Source organism: Rissa tridactyla, chromosome 1 (genome assembly GCF_028500815.1).
Source record: "Rissa tridactyla isolate bRisTri1 chromosome 1, bRisTri1.patW.cur.20221130, whole genome shotgun sequence".
Lineage (NCBI taxonomy): Eukaryota > Metazoa > Chordata > Aves > Charadriiformes > Laridae > Rissa > Rissa tridactyla.
Genome location: NC_071466.1, coordinates 19,413,343 through 19,436,482, shown reverse-complemented (window position 1 = coordinate 19,436,482; position 23,140 = coordinate 19,413,343). Strand labels below are relative to the sequence as shown.

Below are 23,140 nucleotides of genomic sequence, written 5' to 3'. Positions count from 1 at the left end.
CATAAGAACAACAGAGTCATCCCAAGATAATTTTGTACCAAAGGAAGTGCTGTCATGCCCATAGACAGGCCGCGGTGGTACGTATCTAACATTTTGGGTATACCATCTTGCACCACTGCTGCTCATAGTCAGAGTTGGTATCGCTGCCACTCAGCTGTTCCTGAACGATCTGAGCTTCAACCAGAGGCATAAGTTATATCCCATTCTCAATAGTTTGAAGCCTTCCTGGGGCATAAATGAGATATAAGAATTTTTGCTCTCCCCAAGAAAATTTTCATTCACTAATCACCTCCAGATCTTCTGGTCTTAGATGGAGGAGTGAAAGACATGTGGATGATAGCTTTGCAATTCAATGGCTGATCTCAGTTCCCTGCTCCACCGTGGGCTTCCTGGGAGACCCCAACCCAGGGACTTACACCAGGCTCGCTCCACTCAACTGCTGGCACTGACCTTTGGTACCTACACTAGAAGCCCTGTTATTAAAGTTTTCTTAACACTCCCTGGACAGACAGGCACCACCGGACAGTGACTCAGCTCATGCAGGATAAGCACCCCTCCTAAAAAAGTGCTTGCTTTCCCCACTGACTATAAAGCATGGTGAGAGTGACTTCACTCTAGAAGTATCTCTGGTAAGTGCCTTCAGGGTTCATCTCCCTGGCTGCATTCAGGGTGCCACAACCCTTCCCAGAGCAGCCTTATGGTGAAACAGCTGCCTTTGTTCATCGCAGGCTGTTCCCTAGGAACAGGTCTGAATCACTCATTCTTGTATTCCCATGGAGAAAAAAAAAATAATCAGAAGAGGTATGCCTGCAATCAGAAGCCTTCCCTTACAGACAGATATCACTCTTTGCAGTGCACACCGCTGCAGCCTGCAGCTGTGCCCTCAGCATTGGTAGTGATGCTGCTGGCCCAAGACATGAGTCAACATCCTTTTCTGTGAGGGCCCAGGGATGTGGCACTTACTTAGGGACATGGTTTAGTGGGACTTAGCAGTGTTAAGTTTATGGTAGGACTCAATGATCTTAAAGGTCTTTCCAATGTAAATGATTCTATGAGTCTATGAAACAGCAAGTGGTTCATGACAGTGGTCCCTTGTCTCACTCTTACTTGGAGATGTCTAATTCCACCTTCACAACCATCCTTTCAGCACAACACCAGACACAGGTCCCTTAGCTGAAGCTGTTCTCACATCTAACCTCTGACTCACTAAGAAACACCCTCCCTTTTCCCCTTCTTGCCATTCTCTTTGCCGTAACTAGATCATGGTTGTCTGTGGACCCTCTGACGTGGTAGCTGGGGAATAGCTCAGTGCCTGTTCCTCTGACCCGGCACTGACAGCACTCAGCTCCATGTCAAATGGACAACATGAACAAACATGTCAGTAGAAGAACAGTGCTCTAACCCCATCTAAAGGGGCCCTCTAGGTTCCTAAGAACATAATGAATTAAGAGACTGATCTTTTTTCCTAGGAAAGGTGCAGACAGCAGCAGTGATTTTCAAAGGTTCCTATCAAAGAGATGCAATTCGAGCTGGCACAGCTCATTTTCAGAAGCACCTGGGGACCAGTCAGCAGCAACTCTCCCTTCCCTCCTTCCTTGATTAATCAGGAGTTCATGAGACCAAGAGCTGGGAGAGGGAACACCTTGTCCATCTTACCAGAAGAAAGGGAATTTTAGTGGAAAGCAGGCTCCAGAAAGAGCTCCAGTGTAACTGTCAGTGCCAAAGGACAGTCCGTACCTTGGATGAAAAGACTTCAGTATGATGGAAAATGGCTAAATGATCAGATCAATCATGCAGCCAATATTATTTCTTACATTACTGTAGAACCCAGACTAAAATTCACCATCACATAGGATTCTGTATTCATGATGTGGAGAAACATCTTGTTCAAATCAATTCAGTGATATATGACAGTCTAGAAGTGCGGGGGAGTGCTTTTGGTTCCTGGTCTCATATGCATTAAAAAATCCTTAATTCTTAATTAAGGATTAAGAGAATCTTAAAAGAATCCTTATATTCTTAAAACAGTCAACCTTCCTCTTGATTCTTAAATTTACTAGTTCATTATTTTCCTTTTTGGAAAAAAAATTATGCAGAGGCAAGTCACTTTAACAGCTCCTAGAGCAGTGCGCAGACACACTCGCCACAGAGAATTACGAATACATGAAATAATTCAATATGAGTGAGCGAGTATGAGTCAATACGAGTGAATATTTTTTTATTAGTGAAGCAAACAAGCACAAACTCTTCCCATGCACAATTTCTGGTATATTTAGTTGAAATGTTCCTTTTCTCTTTGCAATTGCGATTACAGCACAGGAGCCTTGATTTAGGTGTCTGCAGCTAACAGGAAGCTTCAGCATTGCTGATACAGTGGAGGGGGAGGTTTTTTTCCCAATAGGATGCACTGCTAACAAAGATTCTCTTTCATCCAGACACTATAGAGTCACAGACACAATTGATAACTGAAAATGTCAAGTTCCTGTCAAAACCTGTGACCAGCTAAAGGCAGAGTATGTACACCAAAATCTGGCAGTTTGTGAAACTCATTATAATAGTGAATGATTGTTTTTCATTGTGCAATTCCTCACTGCTGGGAAGTTCAGAAGGAAAGCAGAAAATGAATGATGTACTGTGTTATAAAAGTAAGTACCATATGAAAATGCAGACAGCGATAAATAAGGTTTTTGAGGAATAGCAGGTATTTTTTAAAGGAATTTTAGCTTGTGTGCCTGGGTGTGAGCTTGCATGTGTGTGTCTCAAACCTGTGCTAAAGTAACCCTGGAACTGGATTACTGAATAAATACATAAGATATATGATGACACTTGTGTAAGTATAGATATTCACAGCCACTCTGAGAGCACTAAATAACAATATGTTTTCCTATAAATGCCTCAGATCCCTAAGGAAAAGAACTCCTCAAAGGATAGGACTGAATTCAGCTATTAAAGTGCATCCAATTCTACTTGGATTGCAATTGGACTTTATAGCAGTTGCATCCACTTATACAGAGGCTGAATTTGTCTTTTAAGAAACAATATTGCAAAAATATCTGCCTCAAAGTAAATTTGTCACAACAGTACGGCATTTGAACGAGTAGTGTCATTTCTGAAGGCTTGCGAGCCTTGCAGCAATCACAGAAGTGTTCCTGCTGAAGCCCACATGTCGCTAAGGGTACGAGAAAACTCAAAATTTTTGATAATCAATTTTCAAGTTAGTTTCCCAAGTTGGCATTTAGGAGACAAAGTTTAGACTGCCTTGTGCATGTGTGCATGTACGTGTATACGTATATGTATGTGTTTTGTTTACATTTTTTTCCTTTTTTTTTTTTAAATCTTGGTGACATGATGAATGGTGAATGACAGAATCACAGAATGATTGGGGTGGAAAGGCATCTCTGGAGGTAATTTGGTCCAACCCCCCTGCTCAACCTAGAGCCAGCTGCCCAGGACCGTTTTCAGATGGCTTTTGAGTATCTCCAAGGAAGGAGACTCCACGACCTCTCTAGGCAACCTGTGCCAGTGCTTGGTCACCATCACAGTAAAAAAGTGTTTCCTAATCGCAGAATCACAGAATGGTAGGGGTTGGAAGGGACCTTCGGAGATCATCTAGTCCAACCCCCCTGGCCAATGCAGGGTCACCCAGAGCAGGTTGCACAGGAACGCGTCCAGGCGGGTTTTGAATGTCTCCAGAGAAGGAGACTCCACCACCTCTCTGGGCAGCCTGTTCCAGTGCTCTGCCACCCTCAAAGTAAAGAAGGTTCTCCTCATGTTGAGATGGAATTTCCTGTGTTCTAGCTTGTGCCCATTGGCCCTTGTTCTGCCACCAAGCACCACTGGACTCTGGCTCCATCGTCTTGACGCCTGCCCTTTACATATTTATAACCATTGATAAGATCCCCTCTCAGTCTTGTCTTCTCCAGGCTAAACAGACCCAGGTATCTCAACCTTTCCTCATAAAAGAGGTGCTCCATTCCGTTGATCACCTTGTCAGTGTTGTTGTCAACGGACTCCAGGAACCTCCTGTATTGCTTAGGTCCTCCTGTGTTGTCCCACCAGCAGGTACTGGGGTGCGTGAAGTCCCCCATGACAATCAGGGCCTATGAATATGAGGCTGCTCCTATTTGTCTGTAGAGGGCCTCATCTACTTGTTCTTCCTGGTCAGGTGGCCTAGGGCAGACACTCACTACAACGTCACCTTGACCTGTCCTCTCTTTAATCCTAACCCATAAATTCTCATCTGTCTCCTCATCCATCTCCAGGCAGAGCTCCATGAACTCCGGCTGCTCTTACACACAAAGGGCAACTCCCCCTCCTCATCTTCCCTGCCTGTCCTTCCTTAAGAGCCTGTATGCCTTTGCTGCAACACTCCAGTCACAGAAGCCGTCCCACCACATCTCCGTGATCTTTCTCCTCACACCCTTTCCCCTCACTGGCAGGTTTATTATGGTTCTGCAGACAAGAACCAAGTAAGAAATGCTGCATAAATTAAACCAATATGAACATTGGTTATTGTTACCCATGTTATTAAACTATATTGAACTCTGCCTCTGACTAGCTGTGCCATTTTGTAATGCTCTGTTCACGTCCTTAAAGCTGTAGGCAACAAAAATCACTTTTCTGAAGATTAGAGACATGCATTGCTCTGACTGGAAAGGCTAGTCCTGAAAAGATACTGCTGGGTGACTCATAAGTCATGTTATGTAGGACATGAGAAGAAGGCATTAAAAGTGAAGGCCTCTTAGTTCAATCAAGTATAGCCATTTCTCACGTATTATATAGGATTTGTCAGGCTGGAGCACATAATTGGTCCAATGATCACAAATAAAATACTATGTAGTACATGAGAAATAAATTCTTGTGAGTAGCCAGATCTGTCAAAGCTGTTATGGCTTGTTACATCAAAGTCAGGTAATGCCTTAAGAGTGGCAGAGAGGCATGCCTGAAAAGGTAAGAAAAGCACCTTGGGACTCTAGCGTGGCATAGACGTAGCTCCTCTTTTTGCAGCCACCCTCCCCTTCAAATTGCAGACAAGAAGAGAGGGTGGGGACATCCCTGCAGTGGTGCCAGCAAGAGACCTCTCTCAAAGCAGGTGACAAATATTGAAAGAGGAACAATAGGCCACTTGCGACAGTTTGCTGCCAAGCAAATTCCCTAATGAGTTACTGAAGTTGTGACCTAATTAACCACCTTGCCTTCCCTCCTGTACAGTTGGGAACTGGAGATGGAACAGTCACATATCACCACTTGCCTTTGATGCACCCCAGCCACCCGTACATCCCCCTGGCTGCCGACAGTGCAGCGCGCAGCCAGGAAGGGAGCAGGAGTGGCAGCAAGGTCAGACACATCGCCTGGCAGAAGACACTGGGCTTCCCAAGAGAGAAGGAAGACAGACTCACCTTTCCCAATTTATTCTTCAGCCACCTGTCATACTTTCAAAAAGTATGTGCCTCATACACAGGCGCATGCTTTGCTTTGGTCTACAGCTCTACGCTGCAATATACCCATAGTTTGTTCATCCCAATGTGTAATTCTGCTCTGTGTCTGCAGTTTAACACTCTGCCTCCTCATCACTGTGGCATGTGACTGTCTTTGGGGACACACAGTTCCCCTGGGGTACTGTTTACTGGGCTTGTCACCTCTGGCCCAACAGCAGAGGACTATTCAATTCTGATTGTCTTGGCCCTACTCAAGTGTCCATGATTCTCCTATTCACCGTCAGCTTCTCGCTTTTTCTTGTTGTGATGAGCTTGAAAACCAAACAGGCCACAATGCCTCCAAAGGAAATAAAATCATTGAGCTTGAGTGCATTTCATGATCTTTATTTGATTTATACTATGAAAAATGGACAAATTTCAGCACAGAAGAGAAAGTGTTAACAAAGTACCCGGGCTTATCTTTTCAAAGTGATTGGGCTGAGTGATAAGCTATATGCATTCAGACATGGAGGATCTGCTTAGACATATATGTTAATGTGTGTTTGCCTAAGTTGCTTACAAGCAACCAGTCAAGCACACAGGATTAGATACTGAAATCAATTTCAGAAAATATAAGAATTCAGGGCATTCTCTCTTCCTCCGCTCTCCTCTCCTTTCCCTCTTAAAAGCCCTATGTTAATACAGTCTATGATTCTTGTTTACACAGAACACACAAATGACCCAGCCTAAAAAATGCCAGTACTTTGCAAGATAGATAGAAATCTTTGGATAAGATGAAAGAAATATCTACTCTTCAGACTTCTGACCATTTCCCATCACCCATCAGCCTAGCAACATGCCACAGAGCTGGTTTTCATTAGTATGCGGGATAGATTGATATCCCACCTTTCCAAGATGCACACTTGTTCTTGTGTCCCCTAATCTGTTGCACTGAATAATAGTATCTAGTAGAAAATGCAGTTTAAATCTGCTTCCACCGGAATTATTATCCATGTATTCAATATATTATCTTTTTTTTTAAACCACACAGCGGTCCAGTTTAATATAAGTTTGCATAATAATTTCATCATATGTAACTCATTTATATGATATCAGGATAGTAAACATTGTCAGTACGTACCTTCCGAGGGCCCGTGTTCTTCAGCTCAAAGACATCCATGGTGTAGTTGACTCTGCGACCATAGTGGTCAAATTGAACATTTCCTGTCAATCCTTGTATTCGAACCTACAAAGTGAAGAAAAAGCATCATGAAGATCCCACCTTATATTCTTTATTCCAAATGCCACAGAGCAGTGGAAGTGATCCTGGCTGTGTCCTTAGATTACCATAACAACACTACTCTAGAACAGACAGGCATTATAAAGCAAAAAAGCTGGCTACTCTTCCTTTGTATTCCTTTTTCCTGTGAAACCATGCTCAAAATAGGCTTAGATATGCCAGTATCTAAATGCTAACAAAGACACACAACGGACCTTCTCTTCTTTCATGCTGTGCAGCTCAACATTTTCAAGCTGCAGGTCCTAAAGACAAGTACATTTTTTACCATTCTCATCACTGCTGCAGAATATTTTGGATCACGTGAAATAAACCTAAAGGATGTTCAGCCTGAGCTCATATATCTTTTTAGCTCACACTCTGGTGGATTAAATGTATAAATTGAGTATATATTGCTCATCAAGGTAAACGTGATGACAACCTTGTCCCCAGTAAAGCAATTTACTATCACAGAAGATGGGTGACATTCACAGGGCCTGAAAAGAGTGTTTTCTAAGCCTCAGAGTGGAGAAGGACAGACGTAAAGCCATAAGATTGGCTGTGGCAGTTTTCCACTACCTGTGTCTCAGCTAAAACCAGAACTCCTTTTTTTCTTTTTTTTTCTTTCGGTGCTTTACTGCCTCACTGAAGGATACCCAGACTGTAGTCCTCATCTCAAAGAAGCCATGGCCATATCGCTGCTGGCTTTAATTGTATCAGGATCTGGCCACCCAAACCTCTTTGGCCAGATTCAAAGGCTCATGCTGCCCACCCAAACACAGAAGCCTGACTGCATGCTTATGAAAATTGTTACAGATCTGTGCATCTGCACGGGGTATGCGAAGCATACAAAATGCTTTGTTTCTCTCCCTAAGAGACAGGATGTGGATTTAAACCACTTACTCCTTCCCTCTGTCCATTTCTATCTCTGCTGATTTTTCTCCAGGACTGAAACCTTGGCTTCGAGGCACACAGCTGCCAGCTCTGTCAGCAGTCACTTCTCCTCAGCAGTTTCTCCTGAGTGGAGCCTGCTCATTTGCAATGATTTAAATTCTACTGCAGGATTTTTATTTTCTTACTGTCCCATTCAAAGGAAAGGCTAAATCATCTTGACAGAGATCCGGAACTTTCTAGGCATCCATATTCATCAGGAATTCCAAATCCTGACATCAGAGAACAACAGCTCTGGGTTATTTCTTTTTAAAGAAAAAAGTACTACCTGTGTGATTTCCCTGGGAGAAATCTACTCTTATTCCAGACGACAGAAACATCTTTGAAAGGTTGTATTATGTAGCTATACCTTTTTCCTTAAATGGTAAATATCTGTGCAGCCAGGTTCTATGCAAAAGTAACAGATGAGCTCACCGGTTCAGTGGAGGAAGTCCCAACTATCTCAATAGAACTAATAGTAGTTTCAGATAGTAGTAGTTCCCCTCTGCTTTCATCCCAAGTTATAAACCAGAACAAGCAGAACAGCCCCAGCTGTTTCCAAATGGCAACTGAAAAATTAATTTGCCCTCTCCTATTACTGCACTTGTGTGTAATATCTTTCAAATCATACAGTGTACACTAGTATCTTAATATTCATAAAGATCACCAGAATAAAGCACAGCCTTACCTGTTTTAATGTCCTCTCCATATCAATTCCTTGACCCCATGGGGCTGCAGGGTTAGCAAGGCAATCACCAGCATTTCCTCTCCTTGAAATATCAATTTTCTGTCTTCTCAGATTACGGAAAGTTTCAGCCATCACAAGTACTCCATCATACGTTAATGCAGATGTATACTAAATAGATGGACAAACGCACCGCTTTAGAGCTGGCATGTCTTTACAAAAATCAGCTGTCTCAGATATTTCCAGTTTGATTCATTATGCGGCAGTTTCTACACCTTCATTTAGAAAAAAACTCTCCTCAAAATCAAAAGCAATTTTGTCTAAGGAACAAACGCAGGACTGAGAAGAGTACACTTCAGTAGCTCCAGCTTTATCTTAAGGGTAGAGAAATCTGCCTCCGAAGAATTATTAAAAGAAACAAATTAAACTGGAGATATGCAGGTCTCACATTATTTTTTTTTCTAGTTGTCTTATATGGTAGGGAATAACCCCACCCTCCCAACTTACTCAAAAGAAAAGAAAGAAACAGTAACTCAGTGAGAAAATATAACTGAAAGAAATGCATGGCTAATGAGCAGACATCCTGGCTACTGGAATTGTTAAGAATGATCAAGGGTATGTTCTTCCTATTGGAAAACCTATGATGGCTCTCTGAATGACACAGGGCGCTAACAGGCTATGTTTCTACACTAGCTACAGTAACTGCTTTAGGTTGAGAACATGTCAAATGAAATGCATAGAGCAAGTCCTCAACGGATGTGAGCCTGCAGCCACATAAACAAAGGGGCATTTCCTCAGTATGGTCCTCTCATGAACGTACTGCACCAAGTTGCCAACGTGCCCAGGGCTGCGACTGACATGCCCTGTAACTTCCAAAATTTAAATTCAGTTCTTCAAGTCTAATTTCCTTCCTTTCCTTTGTCTTGCATATTGTTAGCTCTTTGGGACACGGCTTATCTTTATAATCTCAAATTTTGGCTATCCATGGGTGAATTATGTGCATTTCGGGTTAATCATGCTGACTTCTCAGAAGGAGGCAGCACAATCCTGTTCATGTGGAAAGTACTCCCATAGGCTAGATCGCTCCCGTCACCAGGTCTTGGGGATGTCTGCACTCCATAGATGACAGCATCCTTGTGGTGTTTTTCCTCCATAACGTAAATTTCTTGAATATTCACTGAATTATGTAGCTATGCTTCGTATTATCCATGTTGATACCTTCTCCAGACTTTGCAAACCTACTCCTCTCCCAGCACAGTGCCCAGCACAAAGTAGCCCAGTTTCAACTAGGTCTGATATGCATTAGTTCAAATAATCACAGAACTATTTTGATGAAGTCATATTTATAGCTATGCTGTGATTTGCCTGCCAAGAAAATAATAGGTGAGAGAAATATTTTGTTATCCATCTGTGAGGGATTAGGATAGAGGAACACTGGAAAGTAATTTCACTCTAAGATCATGCCTGAAAGTGATTACTACACCAGGTTTTGAGGTGGATAGAATTTCCAGCAGAAACTGTAAATTAAAATTTAAGGGTAGTAAATTTACAGTTGTGGTTACATCTTATATAGAGAAGAATTCAGCTGTCAGGAAAGCTCTGCATTCTGAGTGAATCTAGATAATTACAGTAATTAATGTAAAATTGGTTGAAATTAAGTTGTCAGTTACACATTTGACCTTTAATTCCTGTCAGTTAAGGGGTGAAGTTGGAGAATAAGTGACAAAGGACATTAAAGTACCTCACTGAAATGTGTTGCAGTTTGTGCTTCTATCATACAGTCATAAGGATAGGCATAATTAGTTGCCAGTAAGATAACCGCCTTCTCATCTGCCTAAATATTAAGGTCTTCATTCATGTATTCAACAATGTTAATCAGAAATTAGAACACTTGAGGGATATCTTTGGTGGTGCTTCAGATCAGCCAGTACCTTTGGTGGGGTCTCGGATCCTGGGTATTCTCTCTGGTCCAGCTTCTTCCAGCGCTGCATCAGCTTAGTTACCATCGGGGTACTGAAATCTACTAACTGAAATCCAGTCACATTGGCTCCTCCATGCATAAATCTCTCCAGAGAAATATCTTTGAATCCCTAGAAAATCAATTTAAGATATTTTTTTTGTCCTCATACACCACTGTGGGTCCAATCTGTTCTAGGTCAGCAGGGCAGCATAAAGAATGCATTTTCCATTAGAAGCCAAAACTTAAAACCAGAGAATAATGTTGAACCTAGGTTGACAATTTCCATTTGTTTAATAAAGTATGAACCAAAACCAAGAAATACATTCTCACATTATTGCTAGGGTGGTCTGGAGAGCTAAGCAACACATTGCTGGGAATGGCAGACAGTTTTTGAAGAAAAGCCTTTGGCGAATCAGCTCAAAAGTGCCTCCAGAATATTAAAGCCTTAATCTGGTTTCCATAAAAGTTGGCAGATTTGAATGAGCACTGTACTAGTGTTTTAACAAATATATGCCTGTTTCCTTGGATCTTTGCAAAATGAACAACACTATTCTATAAATACATTTATTCCAGGATTCGTTTTTTAGGCTGAAGGTGTCTGAGACAATGAGATAATATAATAGACAGTACAAGGCACAAGGATCTCACTGTTAGTGCAAGGAAAATATAACAGCAGAATCACACTTTTGTGAAACATGATGGTGGTAGCTCTCAGATCTGCTATATATTGAAAGCCTGGAGTGACCCCCAACACTGAAAGAAAAAATTAAGTACATATATTTAATAGTTTCTCAGGCTAATCTCTTCATCATGTATAAAGACAAATTATCTAGTAAAATTTGCCTCTAGAGACATAACTGAACTTCAAGAAACTGTATAATGCAAACTGCTAAAGCAAGCTAAGAATCAAGGATGAATCTTTCTGCTCCTTTCCTAGCTGCTACGTTTAATGTAGCTCATAGGTATCTTATTTTTATTTTCTTAAATTCCTCTGATTGGCATTTATCAATGCAAAAAGACATCTATTATCACACTGAACTTAAAAAAGAAAGACTCAGGAAAAAATAATTCAGGGTTACTGACCCAGTACGCAGGGGAAAAAACCTGTTAAGGACAGAGATTTGATTCATGTCCTAAAGGATACTGCCAGTAACTATAAAAGGTGATGCATCAGAAGTTATAGCACCCACATTGCTGAACAGCCAGTCGATAGCAACGTAGAATCACAGAATCATAGAATCATAGAATTGCCGGGGTTGGAAGGGACCTTTAAGATCATCAAGTCCAACCTTTAACCTACCCTGACAAAAGCCACTTCTAAACCATGTCCCTAAGTGCCCCATCTACCCTTTTTTTAAACACCTCCAGGGATGGTGAATCCACCACCTCCCTGGGCAGCCTATTCCAATGTTTAATAACCCTTTCAGTGAAAAAATGTTTCCTAATACCCAATCTAAACCTCCCCTGACGTAACTTGAACCTGTTTCCTCTCGTCCTATCACTTGTCACCAGGGAGAAGAGGTCAGCCCCCATCTCTCTACAACCTCCTTTCAGGTAGTTGTAGAGTGCGATAAGGTCTCCCCTCAGCCTCCTCTTCTCCAGGCTAAACAACCCCAGCTCCCTCAGTCGTTCTTCATAAGGTTTGTCCTCCAGACCCCTCACCAGCTTTGTAGCCCTTCTCTGGACACGCTCCAACACCTCAATGTCCCTCTTGTAGCGAGGGGCCCAAAACTGAACGCAGTACTCGAGGTGGGGCCTCACCAGTGCCGAGTACAGGGGGATGATCACTTCCCTAGTCCGGCTCACCACACCATTCCTGACACAGGCCAGGATGCTGTTGGCCTTCTTGGCCACCTGGGCACACTGCTGGCTCATATTCAGCCAGCTGTCAACCAACACTCCCAAGTCCTTTTCTGCCGGGCTGCTTTCGAGCCACTCTGCCCCAATCCTGTAGCGCTGCATGGGGTTGTTGTGACCCAAGTTCAGGACCCGGCACTTGGCCTTGTTGAACCTCATACCATTGGTCTCAGCCCATCGGTCCAGCCTGTCCAGATCCCTCTGCAGGGCCAACCTACCCTCAAGCAGATCAACACGCCCACCCAGTTTAATGTCATCTGCGAACTTACTGAGGGTGCATTCGATCCCTTCATCCAGATCATTGATAAAGATATTAAAGAGAACCGGCCCCAGCACTGAGCCCTGGGGAACACCACTTGTGACTGGACACCAACTGGATTTAACTCCATTTACCACCACTCTCTGGGCACGGCCATCCAGCCAGTTTTTTACCCAGCGAAGAGTACACCTGTCCAGGCCATGAGCAGCCAGTTTCTCCAGGAGAATGCTGTGGGAAACAGTGCCAAAAACTTTGCAAAAATCCAAGTAGATAACATCCACAGCTTTTCCCTCATCCACTAAGTGGGTCACCTTATCATAGAAGGATATTAGGTTTGATAGGCATGACCTGCCCTTCACAAACCCATGCTGACTGGGCCTGATCACCCTGTTCTCCTGCATGTGCCGTGTAATGGCACTGAGGAGGATCTGTTCCATGACCTTCCCAGGCACCGAGGTCAGACTGACTGGCCTGTAGTTCCCCGGATCCTCCTTCCGGCCCTTCTTGTGGATGGGTGTCACATTTGCTAACCTCCAGTCAGCTGGGACCTCCCCGGTTGTCCAGGACTGCTCATAAATGATGCAAAGTGGCCTGGCGAGCACCTCCGCCAGCTCTTTCAATACCCTTGGGTGGATCCCATCCGGCCCCATAGATTTGTGCACCTCCAGGTGCTGAAGCAGGTCCCTCACCGTTTCCCTTTGGATTACAGGGGCTTCATTCTGCTTGCCATCCCTGTCTTCTAACTCAGGGGTCTGGGTGCCCCCAGACGTGTGCCCCCCCTGAAGCAGATGAGGAGATGTGCCTGTCTCCACTGTATATCCCACTAGTAGTTCACTAGTTCATCCGTTTCCTTGTTTACAGCAACTATTTTACATAGGAAAAGTTACTTGGGGAACTATAAATTTGCACTGCTGAAAATCTAATTTGTAAGAGAATAGACATGTATCATTTGAAACACCTGAGGTCTTAAAAATAATCTGAACTGATCTTCAGTTAAGGTACAAGTACAGCAAAGCACAATAAAATATTTCATGTCAACTAAAATTCCTTGAGGGAGAGTAAAACCAAAACAATTTAAAGCATACATTAGACTTTGTCCTACATTCACAGTGCTTGGCCAGGCAGGTATAAAGAATGGGTTATTTTAATAACAAAATATTACATTTCTGCTTTCTTTGCCTTCTTCTGAACATTATCTGTGTGAATGTGCAGTTTAGACTTAAAGTGAAAATACTGAACTAGTAATTTGACTAGCAATAGCTGATCTCCCAGCAAAATGAACGCTCCTTGGAGAATGTAGGAAAGTTACCTTGAGGATTGTTATGTTAGTAATATTAAATGATGAGTCAAAAGTCATAGTGTAGTCCTGTAAATTCTAATTCAGCCACAAGATGCACTGAGCAGTCCTTTATGCTACATTGATTTTGATAAAATTTAAGAGGGTAACATTGTGCCCTTCTGGTCTAGATGGCTGTAACAACAAAACCAAGTTCTTTTACGCACCATAAGAATGCGTTACGCACAACCACGTATTAGTGACAAATGGCAAATGTTGTGTGAAGTGCTATAACTTTGAAGCAAAGCTGTTTCACTTACCAAGCAGGGGTATAATTCTAGAAAAGTATCTTACCAGGTTGGCAACAATATAATGGTATCCTTTAACATGCTTTCCCACGCTCACAATCTGTTGGAGAGAAATAAGAAGAAAGAAAAAACAATGTCATATTGTTTTCTCTAGAAAGGTATTTTCATAGCCAGAGAGATATAAATTCTGAAATATATAACATCAGTAATACAATGTTGAGAGTCTTTCTCCAATAAAATAGCTATAACTTTCCAGGTGCTTAATCATGGGAAAAAGTTAAAATGAAAGCGAGTAAAAGAATGAACTGGTAATCTAAGTGTCTTCCGTATGATTGAAAATGTTATTGTAGTATACTATTTCATCAAATAGAGCAATTATCTATGCGATACAAATTCAGTAGGAGGAGGTCACACATTAGCTAGAAAGCCTACCCACAGATGCACCCTTCCATTTTAAATAAGTGTGGAATTTATGAATCAAACCGGCTTTCCATCTCGTGGGATCAAAGCTGTTTGCCCTTGAGGTGGTCAAGTGCTACGAGTGTTACTCAGCTCTTAGTAATACACTAAAGACTTTGGGAATGGGCATAAGCGAGGTCAGAGCGAGAATGGACACGGTGAGGCTGCCCTTGAGTGTTTAACCAAACATAACAACAAGTGATGCAAAAAGGGGAGCAACTGTGATGTGCAGCTGCTGAAGTCCTACTATGGCAAGATCAACAACAGGGTTTAGACAAAAACTGTGTCAACCTGTGCTTTGTATCGGTATTACTGCCATTTCTATGATGGAATGCCTCTCATTTAACGTGCTGAAAATCAATAACGAGGAGAGAATATTTTGTCAGTAGAAAATGGTATTAATAGTTTAATTACAGATTAAAGCTGTTTTACTACAGAAATTAACAATAATACCTGCAACATGCAGCTTCCATTTATTACCACTACAAAGTCCTTTTAATTCATATTTTTGATAGTTTACCACCCATTTAGAAAAAGTTTGCTTGCAGACGAAATATGTGGGGTTTTTTCTCCTCATTTACTCATCTCCACAAAGCATTTTAGCTTCCCTCCAAATGAATAAATAAGATACCAGCAAAAGTTTTCCATGTGGTGCAGGCTACTCAATAAGTAATGGGCAACTTATAGATCTGTCTCCTTCCCGGCTTTGAAATCTTAGCTCTAGGCCCTGTCCTGAAGAATTGGCGAATTCTTACCTTCACGGATCGCACCTCATGTTCAAAAGACAGAGCAAACATTCACTAAGCCTTGCAGCCCCTTTTCTCAGTGCAGAAAAAAAATTAAAAAAATAATATTGCATTTTGGAGATGAAAGACAAGCTGCTGAAGAACTAAATAATTTGGCCAAAGACATCTAAGTATCCAGGATCTAAAGCTGGATTAAGATTTGGAAATACTTGATTTCCGGTTCTGTTCCAGTAAGTCAATTTGCTTCCACGGAAGAGTGGAAGGGGAAGTCGGATGTGGCACAAGCATCTTGCCAGAACTGTTTCGATTTAATTATTTTAAAGGAATAAAGTGAATAAGCAATTTGTCTGTTGTGTGGCAGTTGTGTGATCTGTTCCCTAGTTTGGTTTCGTAACAAAAATTGTGGCGATCATTGCAACTTATGAGTCAAATAAAACAAGCACATGATCGACCTGCAACTGTTGAGGTATGTCAAACACATGCCCATAGTTGTCACAGTCAAAATGAGTAAATACTGCAAATGATTAACCATATTTGCTTCTGTGATTCTTCCTAGCAAATGCAACTGGAAATGACTGCAGAATTCCTGGATTTAATGAGAACAATACAGAATATTTTTGAAAGAAAACCAAAATTGAATTTTTCAGTGTACGCTCTCAAAACTTGTCTCTTAGGGTGAGTGATAAAGGTACGTGTTTGTGTATCATCTAGTCTTAACTTCCTTTATAGTCAGTGGAAAGCGCAGGCACTTTGAGGAAATGATGATTCTTATCCAAAAGCACATGTCTAAAATTAATTAGACAGCTTGTGCCCTGAAAGTGCATATTTTTCTGCACTGACTAGAAAAAGAGTTGATGATGATTAGCTCTGATGTAGACACCTACATTTTCTACGCCTAATGTTAACTGAGGCGAACTTCACCCTAAGAATGTTGATCATGCAGAGAGAGAAGAGAAATGATGCCATATTGCCTGCATTTCCGACCAAGACTGGATACAATTCTGATTTTGAATTTGAAAATGTTTACGGTTATTGATCAAACACAGTTTGCAAACCTGGAATTGATTACGTTTTAGAAAAAAGTGCCTGTTTATCATAGAATCATAGAATGGTTCTGGTTAGAATGGACCTTAAAGATCATCTAGTTCTAGTTTAGTGAAACAGCTTTCTATGAGCATCTCATACTTTCGAATATCCAAAATATACATACAGTCACCTTTCTCTCTCGAATACTCAACTGCAGATTATGATCTATAAAATAGGATATGAATTCTTTCTGCCTGAAGAACCACCTTTCTCTATACTGTACTTCTGCACTGAGATAAATTGAGGCAATGAACTTAAATCCTTCATAACAAGAGGAGTTTCTGACAGCTACTCAGCCTGGAATGCAAACTCTCACACTTTTCTTCTCTATTCTTTAACTGGTTAGCAGTCACTAGAGCTTTAACAGAGATGAGATCTCAACTATTCCGTACACATAACAGTAGATATCGTCCAGAACCACAAACTAAACAGATGAATGCTGGTGAGTGAGGTAAGAATATTTTTCTATCGCAGAGTGGAGGGGGGATGTAAAAGATTCAGCAAATCTGTTCCAAAAGGGAAAAACAGGACTGAGATTTTGACAGACAAGAGTGATCCAGAAACCTTTTGCTATAGAAGTTCATTAAGGCTGGGGGCACCTTAAAAACTCACGTACTTCTTTGTGCACCCCTAACTTCAGACTGAAGGGTAAAGCTCAGTCACAGTCCAGAGAGGGCAGAGCTGCATTGCCTCACATCTACATTGGGAGGCAGCGCAGTTGGTAGGACAGGATCTATACAGCAAAGGCACTGGTGCAAAGGAGCTGGAATCCATAGCATGCGTGTTTCAGGGTTTTACTCTGGACTGTCTCTATCTGGTCACTAGACTGAACTCACACTACACTTCAGGGATGCTTCTGGGCACATTCTCTCATTTGGCATTGTCCAAAAGAAAATCAATTCACGTATTTTGAGTCTGCCCTTGATATGGAATGCAGGAATCAGGTGATTCACTTCAAAAGAGCACGTTCCTTGCACCAAGATGCTCTGTGTGCCTGTGGGCCCTGCTCTCTTAGACAGGCGCTGGGCATCCATGGGGCAGGTGGCAGATCCATGTACAGCACAAGGCTGAGCAGTGAGAACTATCTTCATTTCAAAAGCAAGGCCCTGAAGAGAGGGCGATGCTGCCACATGCACCCATGGAGGCTCTGCCCAGGGAGCAGGAGGTCTAGCTCAGCTCCCGCCCTGGCCAGTTGCAAAACCTGAGACAGGGCTAGGCATCAAAGATGGGCTTTGCCAGTCACATAAGCAGCGATACACATAAGCAGTGCAGGATGCTGCACCGGCTTTTGTGCATGTTGCATGTTTTAATTCAATGACCAAGGTGGATAGCGCCTAGAACTGGAGCTCTTCTATACTCATATCTGTAAAACTGAAGAAATTATTAAATAATCAACACTGTTATGAAGAAGAATGGATAAGAAAATATAATCTGCTTCCCAAATTACCATTAACAGGAAAGACAACAACAGTCATTCCATGTATTATCCAGAAGTCACACCATTAGTGAATACTTCATTTCAGTAAATGCAAGAGGATAGAATCAAATGAAGTAACATATTAAGGCCGTTAGGCCACAAATGTTGTTTCAGAATCTAATGCAACTTCTTATTTTTTTCCAAATATCATTCAGTATGTGAGTGTCCACAGGAAGGTGAACTTTGTAAAAAAAATCAGCCTTAGGGTCTATTCACATTACCAAATGCATTTATGTATAAGAAACTAGAAAGAACAGTACATCGTGAGAATTTTCAGTTGCTGATCTACCATACTGCAATTAAGAAAACACCTTATTCTGATTTCAGTGACTCCAGTGATAATCAAAAGTAACTAGAATTATACTACGGACTTTAAAGTGTGGTAAAAGCAGGGGCAGTGAGATCTGAATACAACTTAGGCTTTAGACACAACTCTGAACTTTTTGACTTCATCATACAATACTCTTCTTTCCATTTAGCTGAACAATAGCCTGGCGTAGGAAATTCAGAAACTATTCCACTACCGAAGAGCTACCAGTGTCTGCTTTGATTTTTTTTCCATTTTTTTCACAAGGAGTGGCAAGTTCACTGACTTTGATAAAAAACATTTCCAGACTTACATCAGCATCTGAACAGAGAATCAGGCCCCAAGTCATCCTCTGTTCTCTTCTACTATGAAATGGATATTGCATATAACTGATTTTAAAAGAATGCTTAACTTTTGTAGCATGAAATGTTCCTCATTATGATTTCCAGAAGATGGAGGTCAGTACAGCTGGAGTGAAAAGGACTTATTTTCAGTAAAATCTCTTCAAAGGGTGATAGCTGTGCATTACCAATGGGACTATAACAAAGGTTTTCCTCTTTGCTATTGTGTCACAATCCGCTGCCTTAAGAAAAAGAACACCTGCAATAAAATGAAGTCTGTCTAGCACAATATAAAAAGTGTGGAGACTTGTTAAAGACAGAAGATTGAGACCTGACCTGAAATATTATGGCAGAAATGGCGATGATATAAACCACAACTGAAATGGGATTTTATACAATATCTGAACCAAGGATAAATCTTTTACAAAGCCATAAAAAAGCAATGGAGAAAAAAGCATAATTTTAACAGCCAGTGCTCACGAAAGGGCACTGTTAGGGAAAGGGTGGACTGTTAACAGCCAAAGAAGATGTTAAAGAAGGCAACAAACAAAGCAGAAGTGGCTCCTTACAAACCAGGGTTTCCTTCTCTGTTGTGAAGGCAGATGCTGAGCCCGCACAGCGGTGCACACACCTACCCCTCGCACGGCCGAGCAGAGGAGAAGGATGCTCCCCACGCAGTCCCCGTCCCACAGACAGCTGGGTGGGCAGAGCCGGGGCACTCCCAACATGGCGCTGGGAAGCTGCCGGGGAAGAAAACCTGGAGAGGTGGCTCAAAGGCCATTAAGCAGTGCTCTGAGCATGGCCGGCTGCTTTCTTCTGCTGCTAAGTTTGTTTGCATTCAGAGTCTACTCCTGTGAAAGGTTTGCTCAGAGCTAAATGGGATACGCAGACTTGTAGGGGAAAAGGAGGCAAGGAAAGAGAGGAAGAGCGTAAGAAGAAGGTCACTTTACAAATCCTCTGAACCATTTGTATGCATTCTTTGTCTTCTACCACCTATTTGTTCTTTCAGTGACTGAAATAACCTATTTCTTGGGTCCAAACCTCATCAGTTGTGTGGTGCAGTGACAAAATGTGTTTTTATTACTGTGCAGCGTGGGACTATTATTGTGTGCAAAATCCCAGCTGCTTCACAGAAAATGAGCCTATGCAGAGAGCCCCTCCTGTCTCTGCGGGGTGAGGAAGACGCTGGTGGCAGTGCCGGCAGCTGGCTCCCTCGAGGAGAAGAGCTATCAGTTTGCATTGACATTGCAGTGTTTCTTAGAAGCAACTCCATAGAACTCTAGGGAAAAAAAGCATGGAGAGAAAGGAATGATGAGGAAAAGGCACTTTATGAATCTCTCAACACCCCTGGGACTAACAAGAGATACACAGAGAGCTGCCACTATGTCCCTGAAGCGGTGTAAGTCCAACAATGCTGCTACTGGCCACAATTACTGTGTGCTGTGCACGTACCAAATTCTTCGGCTAATGATTTGCTCCTGTGATTCTGCATGAGCAGAACTAAATCTGCATTTTGTTCATGCAAATCAAAAAGATACACAGGAAAACTGGAGACGGTGAGAGATGAGGCAAGTCCATGCCGTTTCTGTCTCAAGGGATAAAGAAAACCTCATTACACAACTGAACTACATGTAAAAGCAATGCAATCTCTTGATAAACACTTGTCTGTGTTGTGCTAGTGATCCTTTGTGCCAATGCACTGCTGCGTTCATGAAAAACAGGAAAACAGAAGAAACTGTGGAGGAATGATTGAGCTAATACTCTGTTTAGTTCATGCGTCTGGTTAATTTCTGCCTTCCCATATGTATTTTGTTGTAATTTATTAAAGTATTAAGTTGTAATTTATTATTATTACCTTAAATCAATCTTAACACTATTTGCAAAAATGCCAGTTGCTAGCTTCAGTTAGCAGACACACTGGAAATTACGATGAGAAAAAACATGTTTTTAAAACCATCGGAATTTACAACTTGATCAATTCAGAGAAATTCAGCAGTCAAACATTACTTTTTTAAGTTTAGCACTCCTGTGGCAAAATAGAAGAGCAGACCAAGAAGGAGTGGAATATGTCAGCTTCTGTACTTCCCTCCAATCACACATTTATTTACTATCATTTTGATGGTAATAATAATAACCAGTCTTGCTCTGACAGCCTGTTCCAGCTTATCCATCAGAGAGATTTGGTCTTCAGTGCTAACACATACACGTTACTAATCAGCTACGTATCTCAAAGCTCTTTAAGGCTGGGGAAGGTGAGGATCAGCAATGTCAACACATTGAAAACCTGTGTTAGGCAGACAGCTATGAACAGCCTCTAGGACACTGTGCAGCTACATCCCTATCATGCTCTTTAATATGTGTTGTTAGCTTTTATTAATTGGAGTTTATTGGCTTGTAATTTTTACAAGATAAGATTAATGATACTCATACTTTACTACGTGACAACTTTACATCCACGTTTAATTTTTAATATTACGAAGTACAACGTAGATTTTTTTATTATTATGTATCAATTCAGCTGTGTACATTGAAGCATTAAATATGTGCCAGATGCTGCACAGCAGTTTTCACCTCGGTGTTTAAAGGCAAATACAGCCCTGGATGAGCAGCGAGGCTTGATCTTGCTGATACAGAGCACTGACAGAGCTGAGAAAAGCGGCTGTCTACTGGGAAACACCCCATTTAATTCTTATGGGTAGGGGAGGGCAGGGAGCAGGAAAAAAAGACTGGAATCAGCCTGTCTGGTAGACCAGGAGCCAGACTGTTGATCCCTGACAGCAAAACTGATTCACTGTGCAAAATTCAGAAGAAAATGCTGCTAACAGTGGACACCTTGGAAGACTTCTAACACACAGAATGATGAGCTTTTGTCAGATGGAGAGGGGTGGGAGCGGGTGGAGCTGCAACAGATGGAAGGAGAAAGGAAATCCATTGCCATTCCTGCAGAACGGATTCTTTTTTAGCTGAACAGAGTCCTGTATATGTCCAAGCGCACGTGTTTATGTATGTATCTGTGCGTACAAATATAGAAACAAACACTGTAAATGTTACTGCATATGAAAAAGCCTGAGAAAACAGAAATTAGGAGTAGCAATATGCTCTTTCAGAAAGAAGTAAACATAAAGGTCCTAGGCACATGGAATTACAGTTAGCTTGTGTTTTTCAGTTTGCTTTGCCGAGTTTTGCATGAAGGACATTATGGAGAAACAGTTAAACTGAGTTCCTAGTAAAATGCTGCCCAAGAGGATGATCAGAAATTAGGAAGAAGTAGCAGAGTATTTAGTAGCAGAGAATGAGGAACCACAATACTGGAGAAGCATGTTGCACGGCCTAGTGAAGGATTTTTTTAGATGTGGTCACCTAAAGTAGCACAGAGGTTCATCTGATCACCCTGGTATTCCTTCTAGCTGTTTCTGATGTAAGCACATTATGAGTTTGCAAGATCCAATACCAGATGAGACACAATTCACCCACTTATAAGGCATTTCTGTGCAAAGAGCTGTCTATAGGTGTGCAAACCGAGTAATGAGAAACAAATGAGCTCGTCTGTGTAGATCTGTGCTTTATTTTTTGGCCGCGCTCTCAGCCTGACTCAATAAACACAGCAGGACACACTGGATAGGAACAAACTTTGCAGGAAAGCTCCTGGGAGTTCCCGTAGACAAGGTTACCATGAGCCAGTCTATCACCCTCATGGCAAAGAAAGCCAACAGCCTCTTGGGCTGCATCGCCAGCAGGTCGAGGGAGGTGATCCTTCCCCTCTGCTCAGCTCTGGTGAAACACATCTGGAGTGCTGTGTCCAGTGCTGGGATGCCCAGTACAAGAGAGACATACTGGAGGCAGGTCCAGAGAAAGGCCACAAAGGTGACTGACGGCTTGACGCATCTGTCACATGAGGAGAATCTGAGAGAGGTGGGACTGCTTAGCCTGGAGAAGAAAAGGCTCAAGCAGATCTTAGTAATATGTATAAATACCCACAGGGCAAGGGAAGAGGGTATCTGACTCCTCCTTGAGGTACACAGCAACAGGACAAAAGGCAAGGGACACAAGCTGCAACACGAGAAATTCCAGCTAGATACGAGGATTATTTTTTTTTTACAATGAGGTAGTCAAGTACTGAAACAGAGCATAAAGGGGTTGTGGGATCTCCATCCTTGGAAGTGTTCAAAATTTGACTAGATGAGTAACCTGATCTAAGCTTGCCCCCTTGAGCAGTGGGAGCATCCAGATGACCTTCAGAGGTCACTTCCAACCCCAAATATTCTCTTATTCTGTTTGTAGAATACAGCTGTTCATGTCAGTACTTCACAGTCTGAATTGCAAAACTGGGTCCAAAATCTGCCTGAAACCAGATCTTAGAGCTCGAAGAATCCAGTCTTTATTCTGGTACCTTATTTGCTCTGCAGTGTTTAATATGTGCTGACAATGAGAATTTTGGCAGAAAAAAGAAACGGGGGACCGTAACTGTTAACCTCCAACTTCAGCATTTCATGCTTTTGAAAACTTCGTTACATAATTTTAAATGTCCTTTTGATATAGATCAACAGCAAAAAGAAAAAAAAAAGATTGAAAGGCCAAAAGAAAAGGGCTAAAGTATTTACAGTTAACAAAACTATTCATCACAATCTAAATGATTCTGATTTTACACTTTTCAGCTTAATTGTAAAATCTATTTGGAGCACTGACTTCATTGTGTATTTGAACACATTTCTGAGCACTGAACAAACTATAAGTAATAGCTGCGAGATCAGCTATG

The 23,140-nt window shown here is 41.9% G+C and overlaps 1 protein-coding gene across 3 annotated transcripts in view; it reads right to left on the bottom strand.

Annotated features, from left to right (window-relative positions):
* The window catches only part of GRIA4 (glutamate ionotropic receptor AMPA type subunit 4), a 229,394-nt gene that overhangs the window by 64,792 nt on the left and 141,462 nt on the right, over positions 1-23,140 (bottom strand). For all 3 annotated transcript variants that reach the window (XM_054187354.1, XM_054187362.1, XM_054187370.1), the window contains exons 5-8: positions 14,015-14,068; positions 10,240-10,398; positions 8,312-8,479; positions 6,559-6,663 (exon numbers count right to left, since the gene is read on the bottom strand). In XM_054187354.1, the coding sequence (XP_054043329.1) occupies positions 6,559-6,663; positions 8,312-8,479; positions 10,240-10,398; positions 14,015-14,068 (486 nt within the window). The remainder of the gene's footprint in view (positions 1-6,558; positions 6,664-8,311; positions 8,480-10,239; positions 10,399-14,014; positions 14,069-23,140) is intronic.